Genomic DNA, 22,378 nt, shown 5'->3' with positions numbered 1-22,378 from the left:
TTTAACAAATTGTTTACTGTTTAAAACACAACGTCCGACATGTCCTTAAATTCAAGAGTTTAGATAAAACCTTTGTGTTTCGTCACAAAAATGACGATGTACTAGGCAATATATTTCGTAATATAAATTATTTCTTTTTTCGGTGCGCGTAATGTGACGTCATTAAATGGGTCGAAGTAGTCCGTCTAGTATGGTAATACGGAATTGGAAACAGCGAGTAGCGTAATACGGGATTTTTTATTTCAACGATTGATACAACCTGTATTTTGTAAAATGCATTAAACAGGCATATAATAAATGTACAAAACATTTAGCCATATAAATAGCTTACGAGTCACTGAGTTGACATGTTATCGGTGAAGTCATAAAATCACATCATAATAGTGCAGGGAAGATCACGATAATAAAAAGAGATAAATTGTTTATAATATTTATATTATATGATAATATAGCGTTTCTGCCATCATCGGCATCATTTAAAATACATAACTGCCTACTACAGCATCAATTTTTTTTCGACGGGGTCAGTTTAGACGCCTGTGACATGTTTATGAACAACTCAAAGGGCGGATATTTGGCTTACGTATCCCCAAGTGATAAATGCATAAGTATATATATATCACGAAATTTATCCAGTCATTTATTTCAAACTTGAGATATTTTTAACAAAAATCAGTCATTTTCAATGATGTTTCGGAAACTGTCACTTTAAACTCATTCACATTTCTTTAAAAACTTGAACGAGTCCAAAATTACCTGGTGGCGACCTCAGTCAATGGAGAATATGTTCGTGACAATGAATTTGACCTTACTTGCGTGATATAGTTATACCGACCGAATTTATAACCTACCTGTTGTTCGAGGTCGAGTCCAACTGTCTGTCTTCGACGGAACCCTATGTCATCGACGTGACGCGTAATACGGTGTGCGGTTGTTTTACAGTTTTGAACGCAATTATTTCACAAACGTATAGACGTGTTAATATTGTGTTCATTGATATTTCAAATCATCTTGCTATCTCTGTTATGTTACTAGTTCTTTATCGTGTTGTGATATTGGATGTTATATTGGATATTTCTCTATGTTAATCGTAAATAAATTAATAAAAAATTGTGCCGTTGTTAGTGCTTGTGATTGAGTATTTGTTATGGAGGACGCGTGCATACTTCGAGAGAAGGCCGTTCGCTCGTTGCAGCATGACTTCACGTGTGACGACAGATGGCAGCATCGAACATAATTTGCATTTTTTTTTGTCAGCGGACACCTAGATTTTCCCCTTAACATTTTTACTTACGATTGTTTTTTATCTAATTTTTAATCTACATATTTTCATTAATCCGGTGACACATACAACATGTATTTAACAACCTCATAAAGGTCATACAACCTGGCATAGGTTTCACTCGATAATGAATGACGGAGTCGGAGTTAAACACCAAGTCTGCAAAATGCATTAACGATCCGTTTCACATCAGGAACAAGGGTATGCTGTCAATTAGAAACAAACGTGTTACTTCAATAGCTTATGGGAATTTATTGATAATTGCATATGAAAAAAATACGAGTTTCAGTCGTGTCAATTCAGATACAAATTATATACAGATTCCCTTATTTTTATGTTTTATGGCGATATTTTCGAACACGTTTCACGCATTTTCGATCGCTTATTTATCATTTGTGTGATGTGCTCAGTTGTTTTCTGTTGTTTTAAGTTCTTTCTATATGAAAAAAAACAACATCTTATTGATATTATAAATAAAATGAGCAAAATTTAAACATAAAATAAAATGTATGCCATTTAGTACGATGTTTGTGTGAGTATGAGTGTGTGTGTGTGTATGAGAGACCGAACTGTTAGCCAAATGTACATATAGTTGTGTGTGCGTTACGATACTGTATTGTATTGTTAAGACGTGAGTATTCCTTATTGTTATCCAAATACATTTAATAGAAATAAATATGTAGTTTGTTTTATTTCAAAGCCGTCTCAAGCATTGTAATGCATCGTTTCGACAACGACATACCTGAAGTAAAAGACAAAATAAACGTTTTTCAAATGGAATTAACTTTAATAAAGATCATATAATACGGTAGTTAACAGTTTCCCCTGGTTATAAAGATAATCTACCAACATATTTACAACGATGTATCCAAATTATAAATGGGGCCGAAAAAGCCTGGTACTTGGGCAGAATAAGCCTGATATTAGGGCCGAATGAGCCTGAAATAAAGCTTCGAAACGGACGGACCTCAATTATTTTTGTATACTAGAACATGTATACGAATATAACATCAAATTATCATTAGGTTTTTAAACAAAATTAAATGAGTAGCAAATACAATGAGCAAATAGTTCAGTGCGAATACATGCCAGCAAGAAAACAATAACAGAAAACAGTTAATAATATTTTATAAAATTCCATTTCATAACAATTGCATTTAATTAAATTCCTATAACATGTGCGCCACACATTAGGAAGTTAATTATAAAATTGTTATATTTGATAAAATTATAGGTCTATTATGTCCTGTTATATACAAGCAACTATATAACGTATCAATTTAGAAAACATAGCAACTGTGTTTTGGACAAAATACTTTTCAAATTATGTTTCTTCTGAACACACCTATCATGCATGAATACAAACAAAATACAGTAATCAATTTTTACAAATGCTCAACTTTTAAGTTCAAATAGTTTCATCAACTATTGACCAATTAAAAAATCTCGTATTTGTTGAGCTTTTAACAATATGAAAACATGCGCGGTTATGACAATCCACTTTAAAAAGTCGCGGGGCCGGATGTTCACGCCACGACACCGTCGATCTTTAACGCAATCACTTCTTCGTCACTGAGGCTCAATAGCGACTGCAGCACCTCGCGCGTGTGTTGCCCCAGGGTGGGAGGGGGGTGTTTCAACACAGTAGGGGTCTCGCTATACCGTACCGCTGGACCTGTAATGTCATTGATGGGCTTTTGAGTGTTTGTTGGTCGTGTGGCGTTGGGATAGGTTCCCAACAATTAATATACATGTACATGTATAAGCATATATACAACTACTTTGTTGTATCAGAAGTGCTATAGCTTACTGCAACTAATATGGTGTTGTGGTTATGGTTGTTTTGGTTTTTATTTTCTAACATTCCTATTACAATTGCGCCTCGTTCTGTGGAAACTGTGCTTATCGTGTGTGCGGAAAGATTCGTTCTAGATAAGCCTGTTCAGTCCGCTCAGGCTAATCAAGGGCGACACTTTCCTTCTAGACCTTACTTCTATAATATACTTTGTTTTAACAAATTATTCCATGAAAGCGGAAAGTGTCGTCCCTGATAAGCCTGAGCTGGGTGCACAGGCTAATCAGGGACGACACTTTACTCACATGCATTAAGCATTACCACTGCGAGGAGCGCATGCCTGTCAGTGACGTATCTAGTGTTCACTCACCCGCCACGCGCACTGTCCCGGCCGTAGGGTGAGTCATCTCCTGTAGCAGCTCATTATTTACCACCTGTGACGTGCAAAAACACTCAAACACGTGAGGACTACTATATATTAAATAATAAGGCGATTTAATTAATGTTCAAAATTCGTGTTGTCGAAATCGAGTTAATTATCACTTTAGTCGTGTTCAGAAAAAAATGGGCCTTATTCATGTGCAAAACATTTCGTCCTAGATAAGCCTGTGCTTTACGTTCTATGGAAATTTCCTTTAAAAGAAAATCCGATTTACACAGGCTTATCTGGGACGACGCTTGACGCACATGCATAAAGCCCCGTTTTCCAAGAGCGCGATTCATATATTCACAGCCTTATATTGGCGGCCCATACCTGAGGATCAGAAAAGACCTGTGCCATATTGTTAATAGGTCCGTATGGACAATGGGAGCCACGCAAGGTGTCAAGCCACTCTGAAGTTGATTTACTTCTAAACCTGAAAAACTCATTTCAGTCAGTAACGAAAATACCCCACGCTGAAATATAACTACCGTAGTAATCAGTGCACGAGATAATCTCTAGCGCAAGCCAAATGCAGACAACACGGACATTTATTTAAATACATGTAATCACAGCTTGTTTTTGTTTCTTGTGATATTACTCTCGCAGTGATAATATAGAAAGATCACAAATAGAATTTTGCAAATATGTCTTAGGCGTCGGTTCGACGGTTAATAACAGCATGGTCTTAGGGGAGTGTGGTAGATTACCACTTTGTTGTGTGTATTATCTGAAATGCATAAAATACTGGTGTCATTTACTTCATATGCCTAATCGTAGATATCCAGTTAATTGTTACAAAATGCTGAAGTCATTAGACGACATTGGAAGGAAAAATTGGGCAACATATGTGAAGGAACTCTTATTTAAATATGGTTTTGGTTTTGTTTGGGTTGCCCAGGACGTAGGCGATATGACTATATTTTTACAATATTTTAAACAGCGTATACAAGACTGTAAAACCCAAGACTGGCACAATGAGATAAATGCATCTCCGCGCTGCGACACTTACAAACTTTTTAAATCACTTTTAACTCCGGAGAAATATTTAACTATAGATGGACCCTTTAAGTCACGTCGCGCATATGCTCGTTTTAGGTGTTCCAATCATAAATTGAACATTGAGCTTGGAAGGCATTTTAACGTACAGCGCGAAAACCGAACATGCTTATTTTGTTTAACAAGATTTGACGTACATGTATTGGAGAACGAATTCCATGCTTTCTTTGAGTGCCCCCAGTACACAGATATAAGAAAAAGTTATTTGTATAATTGGTATAACGGCCAAAGAAACGAAACGTCATTTAATATTCTAATGAGCAGCACTGATATCACTGTTATAAAACAATTAACTTTCTATGTTACGAAATTAATGAATGTCATTGGGAATATAAATTTACCTTGATTACAAACTTTTTGTTTTTGTTATATTTTCTGTTGTATAATATTGTGTATATTGTTGAAACACAAGTGTAAAATCACAATGTATACAAGGTGGCATTTATCATTGTATTATGTTATTGTAAATGAATGCTGTATTTTGGGCCGGAGGCCTTTATTTACATGTTATCTAATAAATCTATCATAATCTATCATACTTTCATGGACAGTTTTATTCAATTCTGAGTGATGGGGAGAACAACATAGGACGAAGACGCTATGTGCGATGGTAAGATGACAATGCTACAATAATAAGTAACCATAGTGTTACCGTCGCTTGTACTTGATTATTCCTTTTTAATAAAAAGCGTTCATGCTTAAACAATGAAAAACAGCTGATTAGAAAAAGCATTTCGATAGGTAAATTACGATGTTACATTAGATCGAGCAAGAACTTACGATAGCGCGATGGTTTATCAGGATTAGATAAATTTTCAAAACTAAAATGTTAACAACGGAACACCGTAAAACGTACGCCTGATGGCATCTGATTTATACTTGTCTGAAAATATGGCGACTAGCTTCACACGATTTTCTACCCGCTTCTGGTTTGTTTTGTAGTCTGGTACAGATGTAAGCTCCTCCAAACCGACGCGCTGAAATGGAAATATCATCATCATCATAATCATCATCAGCAGCAGCAGCAGCGTCGGTAACATCAATTTTATCATTATCATCATCAACAGCAGCAGCAATTTCATCATCTTTCTCCTTCTCCTACTGATCATCATCAGCAACAACGTCATCATCGTCTACGTCATAGAAAGCATCACTATAATCAATATCTTCCTCAAAATCATTATCAATAGCAACAAAAACAACAGTGACAAGAACAGTATTATCAACTTAATAAGTAAATCTAAACTAATGAAGACGGTAATAAGGAGTTTTATTAATATTATTATGATGGAAGCGACGATTGTATATAATTATACCTTACAAAGGTCCACAAACTGTCCGTCATTGCCGGCTCCCACCAAAACATACCCGTCAGAAGTTTTGAACGCCTAAAAAAAGGGTTAAAGACGTGAAACAAGCAGCGTCATGAATTTGACGCTATTGTAGGCGACAACTAGGTCACCAAAATGAGCGTATAAGCAAATAATGTGTTGGTGTTCTTACTTTCTGATTAACTACGGTCAAAAAAGGTGATGATCGCTTTATGGAAAATAATTGTTTTAAAATACATGTACTCGTTTTTGCTAAAACACGTCCTAAACTGTTCCTTAGACCTACACTCTGTATTACCTGATACGGGACAATACTGGCGTGGGCGGTACCCCATCTCTTCGCTTCCTGACCAGCATTGAGGAAGTTACTGGCGATATTCACTAACGAAGCTACCTGCAGAAAATTTGATCCGCATTATTAAACAAGAGCTGTCAGAGAACAGCGCGCTCGACTATTCGAGTGCTTGACAGTATAACGTAAGCCATCATTGAGAAGAGGGTATAATGTGGGTGTGTGGTCATTTAATAGATGATCTTTCAAAAAAAGAAGAAAAAGATGGGAAAAAAATTTGGATGCTGGGGTGGGGCATGGGGGATAGTTTGGGTGGAGTCCATTGTGGTATGTCAGGTAAGTATTGTTTTGTCAAAGTATGAATCAAATCTGATCTTAAATAAAGAAGTAATGGCAATTAAAGCAAAATTTATTAATCTGACTTCGAGAGTCAAGGTCATTCAAAGATCAAGGTCAAATTCAACTTGCCAGGTACAGTAACATCATGATGGTAAGAATGTATTTGAAGTTTGAAAGCAACAGCCTTCATACTTAAGAAGTAAAGTGGATCTAAAAACAAAATTGAACAAAATATTCAAAGTTACAAAGACAAATAAGGGCCATAATTCCTACAAAATGCTTGATACAGTTGTCTGCTCTTGTTTATAGGTTGGGATCATGTTGGTAAAGATGAATGCAAAATATAAAAGCAATATGTCAAGGGACATAGACAATATTTGAGGTGGTACGCAAACTTTAACATAGAAAATCTAAGTGAAAAAAGGGCCATAATTCTTACAAAATGCTTGATACAGTTGTCTGCTCTTGTTTATAGGTTGGGGTCATGTTGGTAAAGAAGTATGCAAAATATAAAAGCAATATGTAGGGGGACATTGAAAATATTTGAGATGGTACGCAAACTTTAACATAGAGTTATCAATAATATGCATATTCTAAGTGGAAACAAGGGACAAAATTGTCAAAAAACCAGGTTTTCATTGTGAAAAAAAATCTGATAAAGGGAGAAAACTCAAACTGAACTTTTGAAATGAACAAACAAAATTAACCCCCTTTGTAAGTTTGTTTTTAAAAAAAATCTATTTTTAGTCGTGGAGACCTTGACATTGGAGATATTGACGTGATTCTTTCGTGTGACACACCGTCCCATGATGGTGAACAAATGTGCCAAATGATTTTAAAATCTCACAATGAATGACATAGTTATGGCCAGAACAAGCTCATTTATGGCCATTTTTGACCTTTGAACTCAAAGTGTGACCTTGACCTTGGAGATATCGACGTAATTATTTCGCGCGACACACCGTCCAATGATGGTGAACAAATGTGCCAAATGATTTTAAAATCTGACAATGAACGACATAGTTATGGCCCGGACAAGCTTGTTCCGCCCGCCTGCCAGCCCGCCAGCCCGCCAGCCAGCCAGCCAGCCCGCCCGCATTCGCCAATCTAATAACCAGTTTTTTCCTTCGGAAAACCTGGTTAAAAAGGAAATAATTCTTACAAAATGCTTGATACAGTTGTCTGCTCTTGTTTATAGGTTGGGATCATGTTGGTAAAGAAGTATGCAAAATATGAAAGCAATATGTCAAGGGACATAGGAAATATTTGGGGTGGTATGCAAACTTTAACATATGTTCGCTCACGCTAACGCCGACGCCGGGTTGAGTAGGATAGCTCCACTATATATATTTTATAGATAATAGTCAGGCTAAAAATGGGTCTTATGCCGTATTCGACCAGCACGATCAAGTGATCAAGCAGACAGAACATGTACATACACTTGATAAATCTACGGATAGCACATGGTTTTGCACGCGACACATCTTCTTGAAATGATTAACATTTGTGTCAATTTATTTCAAAAGAAAACAATGCACGAAATAGTTATTCGCCGAACAAAAATGTCCTTCACATACAAACACAAAAACATACAAACATACATTCCCACACGCACATACGAAGAGGGGTAACACTTCCTTTCCGCAATTATCATGGCGGGGGCATAACTAAAAGTCACCTGGGTAGACAGTAGGTTGCAATCAATGTGCTGGCCTCTGCCAGTTTTCCGGCGGTGCAGTAGCGCGGCTAGGATGGCTCCGTGCGCGTACAGCCCCGTGGACAGATCCGTCATGGCCACACCCACCTTACATGGCTCACCGTCCTTTGGGGTCGATAAGATAATGAATAATTGAGCCTTGCTCTGGGTAATCAGGGTTAAACGCATGGGAGTAAAGTGTCGTCGCAGATTAGCATGTGTTGTCCGCACAGGCTTATCAGGGACGACACTTTCCGAGCATTTATTAATTCCAGTTTTCTTAAAATGCGGCTCAAATATTTTAGTTATTTTGTGGGCCTTTTAGAGAATGTCAAAATTATTGCACATGAGAAAAGGATATATTGACTAAAAATAAGGATTGACGTTTCTTATAGACTTTGTGTCACAACAAGGAGAGGTTTAAATCAATGCATTCCCTGCCCAACTACTATAATACAGTGCATTTAAAGTTTATGAAACAAGCATATTGTGTTTATTGTTTAATTACCTTTTTACTAAATAAACAAAGAAAGACGTTACAAACTGTAAACAATTATTACAATTATTAATATTAATTTATTTAAATTAGTTGTAAATTAAGAACGTTTAACTTACTTCCGGTCCCGTTATGTGCGTCAATCCCGCTGTGGCAGCGACGATAACGTCATAACCGGGTCTTGACGCGTCCGGGCCTCCATGTCCGTAACCTGTTAAAAAATAGTATAAATAAAGAAATTAGAAACAAGAGATGTGTTTGTCAGAAACATAATGCCCCCTATTGCGACGCTTTGAAATAAAATTTCAATATATCATTTGTTAGGTTTAGAAATTATCTCCCTTTCAAAGCTAATTACTACCCTTGGATTGTATTTTTTTTACTTTTGACCTTGAAGGATGACCTTGACCTTTCACCACTCAAAATGTGCAGCTTCATGAGATACACATGCATGCCAAATATCAAGTTGCTATCTTCAATATTGCAAAAGTTATGGCCAATGTTAAAGTTTTCGGACCGACACACAGACACAGACAGACGGACTGACAGTTTAACTGCTATATGCCACCCTACCGGGAGGCATAAAAAACCTATTTCGAGAGAAAATATGTGATTTTAAAGTAAACAGGTGATTTCACTGTTAATATGTGATTTGCGATTTAGCTTTTCATCCTTCACAAGTATGTATTTATGTTATGCATCAGCCGTCATTTATTCCATATATATAATTTTTTTATAAAACTATAAAATAAAGTCGCAATCTGGCAAATGGGGTTTAATGCATGTGCGTGATGTGTCGTCCAGGATTAGCCTGTGAAATTCACGCAGGGTAATCAGGGACGATACTTTCCGTCTGTACTTGATTTTCGCTAAGAAAAGCCGTCATTTAAATGAACAAGAGGGCCTGAAAGGCCCAAAAGTCGCTCTCCTGAGATAACAAGATAATATTGGGAAAAATCTTCTGACCAAGTTTCATGAAGATCGGAAAATAAATGTGGCCTCTAGAGTGTTAACAAGGTTTTACTATAGCCATATAAGGAAAAATGTCCCGTCCCTTGGAAGCCATGTGTTTCAAGCAAACATAATTATTTTCATACTAATCCAAGATATCATTCAAACCAATCTTCTGGCTAAATTTCATGAAGACTGGACAATAAATGAGGCCTCTAGAGTGTTAACAAGGTTTTACTATAGCCATATAATAGCCATATAAGAAAAAATTCCCCGCCCCCAGGTGGCCATGTTTTTAAAGCAACCAAAACCATTTTCGAACTCATCCAAGATATCATTGGGACAAATCTTCTGACAAGTTTCATGATGATCCGAAAATAAATGTGACCTCTAGAGTGTTAACAAGGTTTTACTATAGCCATATAACAAAAAACGCCCCGCCCCCGTGGTGGCCATGTTTTTCAACCAGCCGGCATCATTTTTTGAACTCGTCCAAGATATTATTGGGATAAAACTTCTGACCAAGCTTCATGAAGATCGGACTATAAATGTGGCCTCTAGAGTGTTAACAAGATTTTACTATAGCCATATATAGCCTTATAAGGAAGAATGCCCCGCCCGTTGGCAGCCATGTTTTTCAATCAAACGTAACTATTTTTGAACTCATCCAAAATATCAATAAGACAAATCTTCTGACCAAATTTCATGAAATTGGACAATCAATGTGGCCTCTGGAGTGTTAACAAGGTTTTACTATAGCCATGTACGGTAAAATGCCCCGCCCCCTGGCGGCCATTTTTTTTCAACCAACTGGCATCATTTTCGAACTCGTCCAAGATATTATTGGGATGAATCTTCTGACCAAGTTTCATGAAGATTGGACAATAAATGTGGCCTCTAGAGTGTTAACAAGATTTTACTATAGCCATATAAGGAAAAATGCCCCGCCCCTTGGCAGCCATGTTTTTCAAGCAAAGGTTACCATTTTTTAACTAATCCAAGATATCATTGGGACAAATCTTCTGAGCAATTTTCATGAAGATTGGAATATAAATTTGTCCTCTATAGTGTTAACAAGGTTTTACAATAGCCATATAAGGAAAAATGCCCCGCCCCTTGGCGACCATGTTTTTCAACCAACCATTATCATTTTCGAACTCATCCAATATATTATTTGGATGCATCTTCTGACCAAGTTTCATGAAGATCAGACAATAAATGTGGCCTCTAGATTGTTAAAAAGATTTTACTATAGCCATATATAGCCATATAAGGAAAAATGCCCCGCCCTTCGCAGCCATGTTTTTCAAGCAAACGTAACCATTTTCGAACTCATCCAAGATATCACTGAGACCAATCTTCTGACCAAATTTCATGAAGATTGGACAATAAATGTGCCCTCTAGAGAGTTAACAAGGCAAATGTTGACGCCGCACAATTCACAACGCACAAACGCAAGACGCACAACGGACGACGAACAAAAGGCAATCACAAAACCTCACCATGAGCACGTTGTACTCAGGTGAGCTAAATATACCATTAAAGCGTAAAGTGTCATCCCTGATAAGCCTGAACATGGTTATCTGGAACGCCAATTTACAAACATGCATTAAACACCGTTTTCCCAGTGCGGACATTGTTAAACCATCAGCCTTACCCGTGATTGAGCAATACACGAGATGAGGCGCAATCCGACTCATCTGTTCAAACCCCAGCCCCATGTCTGTTAGCTTCCCGGGGACAAAGTTCTCTATGAGAACATCGCTCTTCTTTGCCAGCTGCAATATAAATGAGCCGCGTTATGGGGAAATGTGGTTTAATGCGCGTGCGTAAATTAGCCTGTGCAATCCGCAAAAGCAAATCAGGTACCATACGTTTCACCTCAACTGGATAAAAAGCGGAAAGTGTCCTCCCTCATTAATCTGTACGTGTTGCACCGGTTAATTCGGTACAACACTTAACGCAGGTACAAAATTAATCCTGATAACGTGAGACTGTTGGCATCGGTAAAAACTCGTACTTAACAAGAGCACCGCCTTGCGGGTGCAGACCGCTCATCTATTTTCTTTTTAAAGGTGAAGGGACTCTCATTTTCAATCACAAAGGAGGGAGGGGTGGAGTGAAGAGGGGTGTATAGTGTGGGGGTGTGTACATTTATTACATTATTTTCCAAAAATGCGAACAAAAAATTTAAAAAATCGGGGGAGGGGGGGGGGGGGGGAAGGTGTGGGGGGGATTCTTGTGTGCGATGGTTGGACGGTTTTTCAAACATAAAATAATAAAAAAAAATATTTGTGTTTTTTAACCGTTTAAAAAAAAAAATTGGGGGGTGGGGGGGGGTGGGGGGGTAATAGTGTGAGGGTGTGGTGGTAATTTGTGAGATGATCTTAAAAAAAAAAAAATTAGGGGGGATTCGGGTGGGGGGAGGGGGGTGGGTGGGATTCTTGGGTGCGATGGTTGAATGGTATTTCAAACATAAAATAATAAAAATAAATATTTGTGTTTTTTAACCGTTTCAAAAAAAAATTGGGGGGGGGGTGGGGTGGGGGGGTATAGTGTGAGGGTGTGGTGGTAATTTGTGAGATGATCTTTAAAAAAAGGGGGGAGGGGGGGAGGGGGGAAGGGGGGAGGGGGGGAGGGCACGGGGAATGGTTTGGGTGGAGTCTATTGTGGTATGTCAGGTTAGAGTAGTTTTGTCAAAGTATCAATCAAATCTAATCATAAATAAAGAAGTAATGGCAATTTTAGCAAAATTTTATAATTTGACCTTGAGAGTCAAGGTCATTCAAAGGTCAAGGTAAAATTCAACTTGCCAGGTACAGTAACCTCATGATAGCATGAAAGTATTTGAAGTTTGAAAGCAATAGCCTTGATACTTAAGAAGTAAAGTGGATCGAAACACAAAATTTAACCATATATTCAAAGTTACTAAGTCAAAAAAGGGCCATAATTCCGTAGAAATGACAACCAGAGTTATACAACTTGTCCTTTTACTGTACCCTTATGATAGTTTGCCAGTGTTCCAAGTATGAAAGCAATATCTATGATACTTTAGGGGTAAAGTGGACCAAAACACAAAACTTAACCAAATTTTCAATTTTCTAAGTATAAAGGGCCCATAATTCCGTCCAAATGCCAGTCAGAGTTACATGACTTTGCCTGCACAGTCCCCTTATGATAGTTAATAAGTGTTGCAAGAATGAAAGCAATAGCTTTGATACTGTAGGAATAAAGTGGACCTAAACACAAAACTTAACCAAATTTTCAATTTTCTAAGTATAAAAAGGGCACATAATTCTGTCAAAATGCCAGTCAGAGTTACATTACTTTGCCTGCACAGTCCCCTTATGATAGTTAGTAAGTGTTGCAAGTATGAAAGCAATAGCTTTGATACTTAAGGAATAAAATGGACCTAAACACAAAACTTAACCAAAATTTTCAATTTTCTAAGTATAAAAAGGGCATATAATTCTGTCAAAATGCACGCCAGAGATATCTAACTTTGCCTGCCCAGTCCCCTCATGATAGTAAGTAAGTGTACCAAGTTTGAATGCAATAGCATTGATACTTTCTGAGAAAAGTGGACCTAAACGCAAAACTTAACCAAAATTTTAAATTTTCTAAGTATAAAAAGGGCACATAATTCTGTCAAAATGCACGCCAGAGTTATCTAACTGTACCTGCCCAGTCCCCTCATGATAGTAAGTAAGTGTACCAAGTTTGAATGCAATAGCATTGATACTTTCTGAGAAAAGTGGACCTAAACGCAAAACTTAACCGGACGCCAACGCCGACGCCAAGGTGATGACAATAGCTCATAATTTTTTTTCAAAAAATAGATGAGCTAAAAATGCTTTCTTTTTTCCAATTCGTATGCATATATCCCTTAGCAGCAAGCGAGTGATTACAACTTCCCCGTTCTGTGAACCTCCTCAAAACATAGTCCCATTTAACTAACGCAATATGAGCCTTGCCATACGAAAACGGTTCTTGTGTCACATGCGGACACCGTAGCTCAAGAGCAGCCTGCGAACTCGCGCAGTCGGGTTCGATCAGGTGCTAAGCAGTCCGCTACAAAAGTAACGCAAGGTTTCGTTATCTTATCAGAGGAAACGGACGCTCCCGTCCAGACTAAGCAGATGTGCGGATCATACTGAATGTTTCATTCTGAAGGGCAAAAAGTTCAAGGACACACAACTCTGCAAAAAATATAGCGACCAACACAAAAATTACTTCCTCTACAAATTATTAACAACATATCTATCAAGTTTCAAGTTGAAAACTGAGAGACAAAATCGCGACACAAATTACACATGAGACAAGCCTGGAGATTCCAGTCGTTTGCGGACAACTCTTGCAGTAGGTAATAATGTTTCTCACCAGCTTTAGATAAAAAAAAAAACGGTTTATTAATAATCTTGAAAGAAAACCCAATTACACATATATTAGACACGCTCTAGGAAAACATGTGCGTTAAGTCTCATATTAGCCTGTGAAATACGCAAAGGCTAATCAGTGACGTTACTTACTGCCTTTACTGGATTTTCATTTAGAAAAGACTTACGTTAAACAAACATGACATAAAAGCAAAAGGTGTCGTCCCTGATTAGCCTATGCGGACTTTACCGGCTCATTAGTGACGACAATTCACGCACATTTATTAAGTCAAGTTTTCCCAGAATGCGGCTCAATTTTATGAGTACTTTTTTATCATACCCCAAATTTAAAAATGTCCCTTTAAAATCACTTTGGTCTCTTACCTCTTTAATAATATCTTGACCTTCGGGCCGTTTTAAATCTACGCAGATGCTCTGAAAGGAAACATGATAATCCTAATGTTTAATCAAACCCACGTAAATGTATGTGTTCTTAAAAATTAGTGAAACCAAAACATACTCATTTTTTGTATTCAATTGTTAGAGCGGAGTTCTTTGTTATAGAATATACATACATGTATAGATAAAAAAAAGCAGCGTAAAAACTTTGTTTAAGCGTTTATCTACAAAACCCAACACGCTTTTGTCACAAAGCTACGCCGCATCAGTAAAAATAATCAGGTACAGATTCAACAAAGTCTTAATGGATTCATCTTATTTTACCTCTGATTTTACCTTGACATAGGACCTGGGGACTTGGTTAGATTAGGCCACTTAGTATGCTTATGACAATTGCAAAATCTTTTCAAAATCCTTAATTTGCTAAGGACTGTCCTGACCTTTGATCTCGATGTATGCCGTTGACCTCAGACTTTGTGACATGGTTATTAAATAGGACACTCCCCATCATTCACTTATTTGACCTGAAATTGTTGTCTTGACCTTTGACCCTAGGGCCTACTTTCGTGTGAGAAACTTCGTCTGATGATGAAGATCACCTTTTAAGTTTACTAAAATACCTATATCCAACTTTTGACCTTTTCGTGCGACACAACGTCTCATCATGTGGATCTCTTTTTAAACGTTTATTGAAAATACATTAGCTTGACTTTTGACCTTGAATTGTGATCTTTTCCTTGACCTAGGGACGAAGTTGATGCGCGCAACACACTGTCCGTTCACACTTATATATATATATAGGATCTGGCACTCGTTGTCATATCATACCATATTTTATTAAACGAGTTCAGGAATTTTGTTAGTAAGCGAGCCTTTAATAGGCTCGCTTACTAACGAATCTCCTGGACGAGTTTAATAAAATATGGTATGACATGACAACGAGTGTCAGATCTTTTTTATCGCATGCTTTTTAATGAGCAAATTAAATAAATATTTACGCAAACATAATGATAAATCCCAAATGTTGTTTACATTTCGTGACGTCATTTGATGTTGCAAAGTCATTTCAGCAGAATAACAAAATGCGATTGGTCAATAAACGAAAACTAAGCCAATGAAAAATCTTAAAAATGTTGTATTACACATGTGTAATAAAAAAAATATGTAATGGTTGTATTACATGGGAAACAGGGTATAGCATGTGATAAAAGAGTAAACGGCATTGTACCAAGTAATTCGAAAATTCATTCATGCTGGAAAATGCTATGCTACAGAAAAACTGCCCAGCACGCATTTCCTTAATTTGATCTTTGACATAAGATAGTGACATTGACCTTGAAGGAGTAATTAAAAACATGCGTATAAAAATGTTGCCCATGTGTTTACATTTGAATATGAGAGATCGCGGGTAAAATGTCCACCTATCGATCGCGATGTCCCGGATTCGATCCAAACTCGCACAACAAACTCAAGATATTTCGAAAGACACACAGTTATGGTTTTTCACAAAATTGACACGAGTCTGTCTCAATTAGCGAAATATTTTCGATACAATCGGGCTAACAAAAATATGAGCCGTTCTCTTGCTAGACGGGGCTAAATGCTCGTGCGTAAAGTGTCGTGAAAGATCCGCACAGGCTAATCTGGTTAGACACCTGCTTTTATGGTGTTTATTTTTGTTCAAAACATATTCCTTCTTAGCATTTAACCCTGTTGTACCAGAGCGAACCATATATGTTGAAACTTACACAAGCAGGTGGACGCTTACCTTCTTGTTCCGGTTCACGGACAGGAAGTAGGCGCTCTCCGTACCGCAGAATGGCGGGCCCCAGGAACGTGTATCGTCACCAACTCCTGGAGAAAGGATCAAGCTTTAGAAAGGGGTTGTAGTGGAGTTGAAAAGCAATGTGTCAAACAGCAGTTAATATAACTTAATAAGCCGCGCCATGTGAAAACGCGGCTTATTGCATGTGCGTAAAGCTTCGTCCCATAGCTGTGAAGTCCGCACACGCTAATCAAGGACGGCAAATTTCGCTTTTCTTGAAAGTTTCGTTTAAAGGAAGTCTGTTTTTAGCCTGCGTGGACTGCACAAGTTTACCTTAGACGACAACTTAACGCACATGGATTAAGGCCATTTTCCAAAAACGAGTCTCAAATAATATAATAATAAATAAATAGGCGACTTAGTATTGCAAAATATATTAACCCATTTGTATTCAATTACTTGAATAAAGTCGAGCTTGCTAAATTGCTATCAAAAGCATTGATGAATGGATATCTATCAAAAGCATTGATGAATGGATATATGAAACGATGCAGAAGACTCAAACGTTATGCTAAAAACATTTTAAAAACATGTAGTTATGCGCTGAATACGTTACCCGGCTTTTCTATTTTTATCACTTCCGCTCCTAAATCCCCTAATAGCATTGAGCAATAGGGGCCAGCGAGGATCCTGCAAACATACGTAACACGTTAGAGCACGCGGTAACGAACCATTATGTGATATAGATCGTAGACAATCGTGGTGACGTAGTTGTTACGATCGGGATGTCTAGAGTTCGATCCTCACTATGTAATGGGGGCGTTCTCAATATCTGCTCCATATCCGAAAGTACTGTATTTACTTAAAGGAAACGCACTCGCTACTGTGCAAAGTGTGCACTAGAGGTACAATCGGGGCTTGCAATATTTATTATGTTTTTACTTGCGAAAACATGCAAGCAGCTTTAATTCCAACTAGCAAAATCACAAACCGTCTTGAACATGTGTCTGGAAATATAAAAATCAAGTTTGGACATAAGTAGTTTATACCAATTTAAGGATTACAGAACATTCATATATCATTCATGCAATCATACAATACAGTGTGACGTTATTTCCTTATACCATGGGACCTCACTGTATCGCGATACTTGTCGAAAAACAATTACTAATTTGCAAAAACGCCGATTAATTACCAACGGTAATGATTCAATCCATAAACAAATCATTATTTCACAATACAAACATATGTACTTCATTTTGAGAAGTAAATTAAAAACGTATAAGCAGAAAGGTTACCTGTCAAAACGTCCGTAAAATCTAGGTCACTCCAATGTATCGCTCTTTTTTGTACAAACAGAAAAATGTTCAAGTATGGTTCTCAAATACACGTATTGCCATAAATATTTTGACATTGTACATAATATTTTATTTTATCGATATTAAGAATTTAAAACAATATTTTATCAAAAAAGAGAATATTATTCAGTTTATGTATTCAGTATACAATTTTAGACAGAGAATTAATCTGTGTTTTCAATCGTAATTCTGTGAACATATTCATTTGCAGTGTGGACACAGAGATTCAGTGTCTCGTCGGATAACTCTGAAAAGTGAGCACAATTTCAAATGGCATGACTGTCAAACTAAACAGACGATTGAAAACTTTTTTAAGTGTTTAAAGTAAACTGTACACTTTTTTAAGTGTAATGCAACAAAATTATGAAATCAATTAGAAAATCACTTCCAATGGATAAATAAAGTATCTTACCACGACCCGGAATATGTTATCGCTGGAAATTTGACGACACGATAACGAAAATGAGGAGTTACGAACGTAAACAACCGGTAGGTGGCAGTGGTATCGAAATATTTAGAGTTTTAGAAATAGCGCGATACAATGAAAGCCACTATACAGTGAGGTCCGAGTATACTTTAAAGGCCAAAATCAGGTCTCTTAGCATTCTTTCCACTTAGGCATAAACTCTGGGCTTGCAGGGACTTTCAAGTCGCAGTGGAGTAACGGATATGGTGTCCGCCTAGCGACCGGGAGGTCACGGGTTCGGTCCCCACTGTGGGAGCGTTCTTTGATTCCCCCTCCCCATAGACACCGAGTCTAGGCATAGAAAACGGACTCGAGAGCGTTTCAAATAAGCCTAAGGCTTCCGATGCAATATAGCTTAATTAAATAAGTTTAAACTAACTCTGGACTGCCTTCCTTGGATGAACCAATTCATCTTTCTCATTAGCTGAACCATTAGCTTACTACTAAGTGAACACCATGAATTATTCTTCAAGTGTTCGAAAAATTATTTAAAATGGTATTAAAAATGTACACTATCGCGTAGCTGCTTTTCGTTCTAAAGTAAGGTGCGAAAACAAAATCCATCACATAATGCACTGTTTGAAATGATCTCACCCGAGGATCTCTCGCTAAAAAGGTAATGGACCCATTTCTAACAGGTGAAAAATGCTTGTAACAAACCCCTGGAAATATCTGTCCTACCTGCTAAGGTCAAGGACCCTGACCCGATTTAGGGGCACATCCTTCTCGTCAACTGTTGTTGAATACAAGCGGGGCTTGGCCAAGTATTGTCGTCGACAAAGGCGACTTCCTGTAATGCATAAACATGTCGTTTTTAGGATCAGGCTAATACAATACAAAGTGACATTAACATTTGATCGGATTACTTAAATCCTAAATGACATCAACATATGATCAGGTTACTAAACTCCTAAAGGACATTTACATTTGATCGCGCTACTACAATATCAAGTGCCATTGATATATTATTGCTCTTTTTAAAAGTGACATTTCGTATGATCGAAATACTAAAATACCAAGTGACATGTACAATTATATGATCGTGATCGTAGGCCGAGGTGGCTTACTACAAAACAACGCGTGAGTCTTACCGACTACATTTTACGCCCTCATGTATCCCTTAAACTAAAGCTGGTTTTCCTTTGCCTCGTAAGGGCAAATGCGTTGGGGTTTTTTTTGCCGCCGGTCCCATCTACGATGCCGTGTTGAAAACATTTTAGCATGCATACGTCGCCACCAGTAACACGGTTTCAATCAAGAACAATTGGGGTTTTTTCACCTATAGGGGAATGGTGGCGGGGCCCGTCCAAAGGGGAAAAAACGCGTTCTTTTTTAGGAAAAGGGGAAAATTAAAAATTCACTCTTTTATACGTAATGACATTTATTATATGAATACAAATGTATGTATGAATGTAATATTCACAGCTGAATGTCTCTGTTCTTTTTCTTAAATATATATTAATGATATTTTCAACATAAGTTTCAGACAGTTCAACCGTCATGCATAATCTTAGTTTTCCTAGCCAATTTGAGTCTAATTAGGATTTTTTAAATCGATAATTGGGCAAATTTGAGCATTTTTTATCAATATAAAGGACCAATCTGGAATGTTTTATCAACAAATATTGACACAACATAGACACATCCGGTCTTTTCCTGGCCATTTTGGGAAAAAATGCAATTCATGTGAAAAGTCCACTGATTTGGGAAAAAATAATTTAATATAACTCTTTATAATAATTCAAAATCATGCTAATTATAGTTATATATTTTGTTAGTTGTTTATGGAATAAATTGAGATATATTGTTCATTAAGACAGTTCTTTCTAAAAAAAAAATAAAAAAAATTTGGAACTTCTGGAGAGGATTTTTTCTACAAAATATATACTCTTTTTTGAGGGGAATGGGACCGAATATCGGCCCCGAAATTGCCATAAAAAACACTGAAGACCGTTTTATTACCACGTGTACTTTGATAATAAACAACAATCTTAATCTTCGAAAACCAGAAGCATTTAACAAGTGCGTTCTTGGCAAACTGATTAATTGATTAAACAGGATTCAAGTCAGCCGCGCAAATAAAAAATGCATTCGTACGTTTAAATCAAGGTTGGTCGGCAATGAGGCCTTTGTCAAGAATTAATGAAGGAATGGATTTATGAATGAATCAGTTAAACATTCTGTTCACTATAAAGCCTTCTGCCTGGGGTATGTGGCTATGCATAGATCACATTTCATAACAAGTAGCACATTTATCTGCTTAGGTTAAATCTTACAATACAGCAGATTGCACTAGCACACTAAGAAGCCCGTTATCCGCGGTGCTATTACTATCACTTGTAAACATATTTTCACAAAATTTATAGCACGTACGCATGTTGCGTTGTAAATCTGGAAATGTCTGAATAAAATGTATGGTCGACGGAAGTCACCCATTTTAAATAGTTTCAATGACGAATATAATAGAAACTATTTAACATGTTTGATAGTTACATGTACGAGATGTAACTTTCCATTTAAATTATGTTTATTTAAGTCGTTTATGAAAGTGTTATTGAAATGCTTGCTAATGTTGGTTGTTAATGAATAATTTATATTACGTAAATTCTATACGTACATGAATTCGCTAACTCGCTCTGGGGGGGGGGGGGGGCTAAATACACGTGCGTCAAGCGTCCCCACAGATCAGCATTGCAGTCTGGGACAATTCTATTACTTTCTGCTTTTATGAATGTTTCGTTCAAAGAATGTCTCATCTTAAAAATCCAGTCTAGGCAGAAAGTGCCATATTAGATTAGCCTGTGAAATCCGCACAGGCTGATTGGAGATGACACTTCCTGCCTTTATTTTATGTTTTTGTTTAAAGGAAGCGTTCTTCTTACCGTAAATCAAGTTAATGCAGAAAGTGACTAATCAGAGACAACACTTCACTCACATGCATTATGCCCCATGCTTTTACAACGAGGCTCATACTTTATATCAGTAATGATTGTATTCGATACACGCGTTTTTATTCAGTGAAAACATCATCTGTCATAATACACAATAATCGAAATTAATACATAGAACATATACTATAACGTAGCACTTGAAAATACAACCAATACCTGCGAAGTTAAGTGGATGATTGTGAAGAAGTTCTTTATTTCAGAGCTTGTATGCTTTAAAAATGTAATCGCGCAATAAGGTCGTGATATAAATAAAACAAAAAACACACACTTGGTGTAAGTTTTATTCCAAAACCTATTATTAAAGGAATAAGATAAATAGATACAAACCGTGTCCGTTGTTTGAACACAAAGCACACTTTCTAACATGTTGCAAAAGATGTCCGAAACATGGACGAGGCATGTTAATTTATAAACTCCAATCGAAACTGTATCATAATAGTTCGATGGTCTCCCTTGACCTGGTTTATTTGTTTACATTCCGATACACATCGTCCTTGACACGTACATATTTCCTTTCTTCTCAGTCGCGTATTATTTTAGGCACATTGGATTTATATTGCATATACGGCGTTAAGAATTATGTGCTTATATTTGATAACTGTTTTGCACATGAGTTAAATTTACTTGATAACAACACCGAGGCTGCAATATCTGTAGTTGTGAACTGCGACCTTTTACAATGGCGTGAAAGTTGGAAAGGGAGATAAATCACGGTACTCTATTTGATAAATCGCCAATCTGAACGCGTCGCATTCTATACATAGATGGTGACGCATTCTATACAAATATGGTGATGTCAATAGACGAGTTAATTGTTATTGTTTACATTCGGGATTTTTCGCGCATGCGCACTGACTGGTTGGCAAAAACACTGGTTACAGTAACGTAAAACATGTATAAAGGGCTTTTGTTTAGTCAATTAAACGATAAAAAATCCGAAATAAACATTACAACTCTTATACAATAGTGCAAATATATCATATTTAGTACCAATAAATAAATGTATCATCGTATGTATAATTTCCTCTTTATAAAAATACAAATTAGTTATTAGCATCAGAGTAAACGTGGTCGGAAGACTAAATACTGACAATACCACACAACAAAACAATAAATTAGCCGTATTCTTTTTTATAGTAAGACTTTAAAAAATGATATTTAAAAACTTATAAAACATATATTAATTTGATTATAACTATAAACGGTGTGGATATTGTTATTGCTCATCAGCGATCGAAAGTGTATTATAAGAGGCGCATTTGATCAATTATAAAACAAAGCCATTAAAAACGGAATACATTACAATCGTTAAATGTTGTGGTAATTTTCTTTTCCATAGAATGAATTTTCGTTTCGTTTCCATTGAATTACAATATTAATAAATTTTAATATACAAATGAA

The 22,378-nt window shown here is 36.8% G+C and overlaps 1 protein-coding gene across 1 annotated transcript; it reads right to left on the bottom strand.

Moving 5' to 3' along the window:
• Positions 1-2,630: 2,630 nt before the first annotated feature.
• LOC127877258 (succinate--hydroxymethylglutarate CoA-transferase-like) lies at positions 2,631-21,595 on the bottom strand. The gene is made up of 14 exons (XM_052422938.1): positions 21,305-21,595; positions 18,708-18,816; positions 16,819-16,892; positions 16,206-16,291; positions 14,423-14,473; positions 11,320-11,440; positions 8,831-8,922; positions 8,198-8,341; positions 6,187-6,282; positions 5,874-5,945; positions 5,437-5,534; positions 3,832-3,934; positions 3,448-3,511; positions 2,631-2,957 (listed from the first exon to the last, which is right to left on the bottom strand). The coding sequence occupies exons 1-14, from the start codon at positions 21,375-21,377 to the stop codon at positions 2,809-2,811; spliced, it is 1,332 nt and encodes a 443-aa protein (XP_052278898.1). The 5' UTR covers positions 21,378-21,595; the 3' UTR covers positions 2,631-2,808.
• Positions 21,596-22,378: the final 783 nt, after the last annotated feature.

Source organism: Dreissena polymorpha, chromosome 4 (genome assembly GCF_020536995.1).
Source record: "Dreissena polymorpha isolate Duluth1 chromosome 4, UMN_Dpol_1.0, whole genome shotgun sequence".
Classification (NCBI taxonomy): Eukaryota; Metazoa; Mollusca; class Bivalvia; order Myida; family Dreissenidae; genus Dreissena; species Dreissena polymorpha.
The sequence above is the reverse complement of the archived record's forward strand: the minus strand, read 5'-3'. Positions and strand labels throughout refer to the sequence as shown.

Coding starts and splice junctions, on each gene's coding strand:
- LOC127877258 (XM_052422938.1), bottom strand. CDS start 21,377: ATGCCTCGTCCATGTTTCGGACATCTTTTGCAACATGTTAGAAAGTGT. Junction 16,292..16,818: donor GATAAAAATAGAAAAGCCGG/GTAACGTATTCA, acceptor TCCTTTCTCCAG/GAGTTGGTGACGATACACGT. Junction 6,283..8,197: donor GCAACCTACTGTCTACCCAG/GTGACTTTTAGT, acceptor AATTTTCTGCAG/GTAGCTTCGTTAGTGAATAT.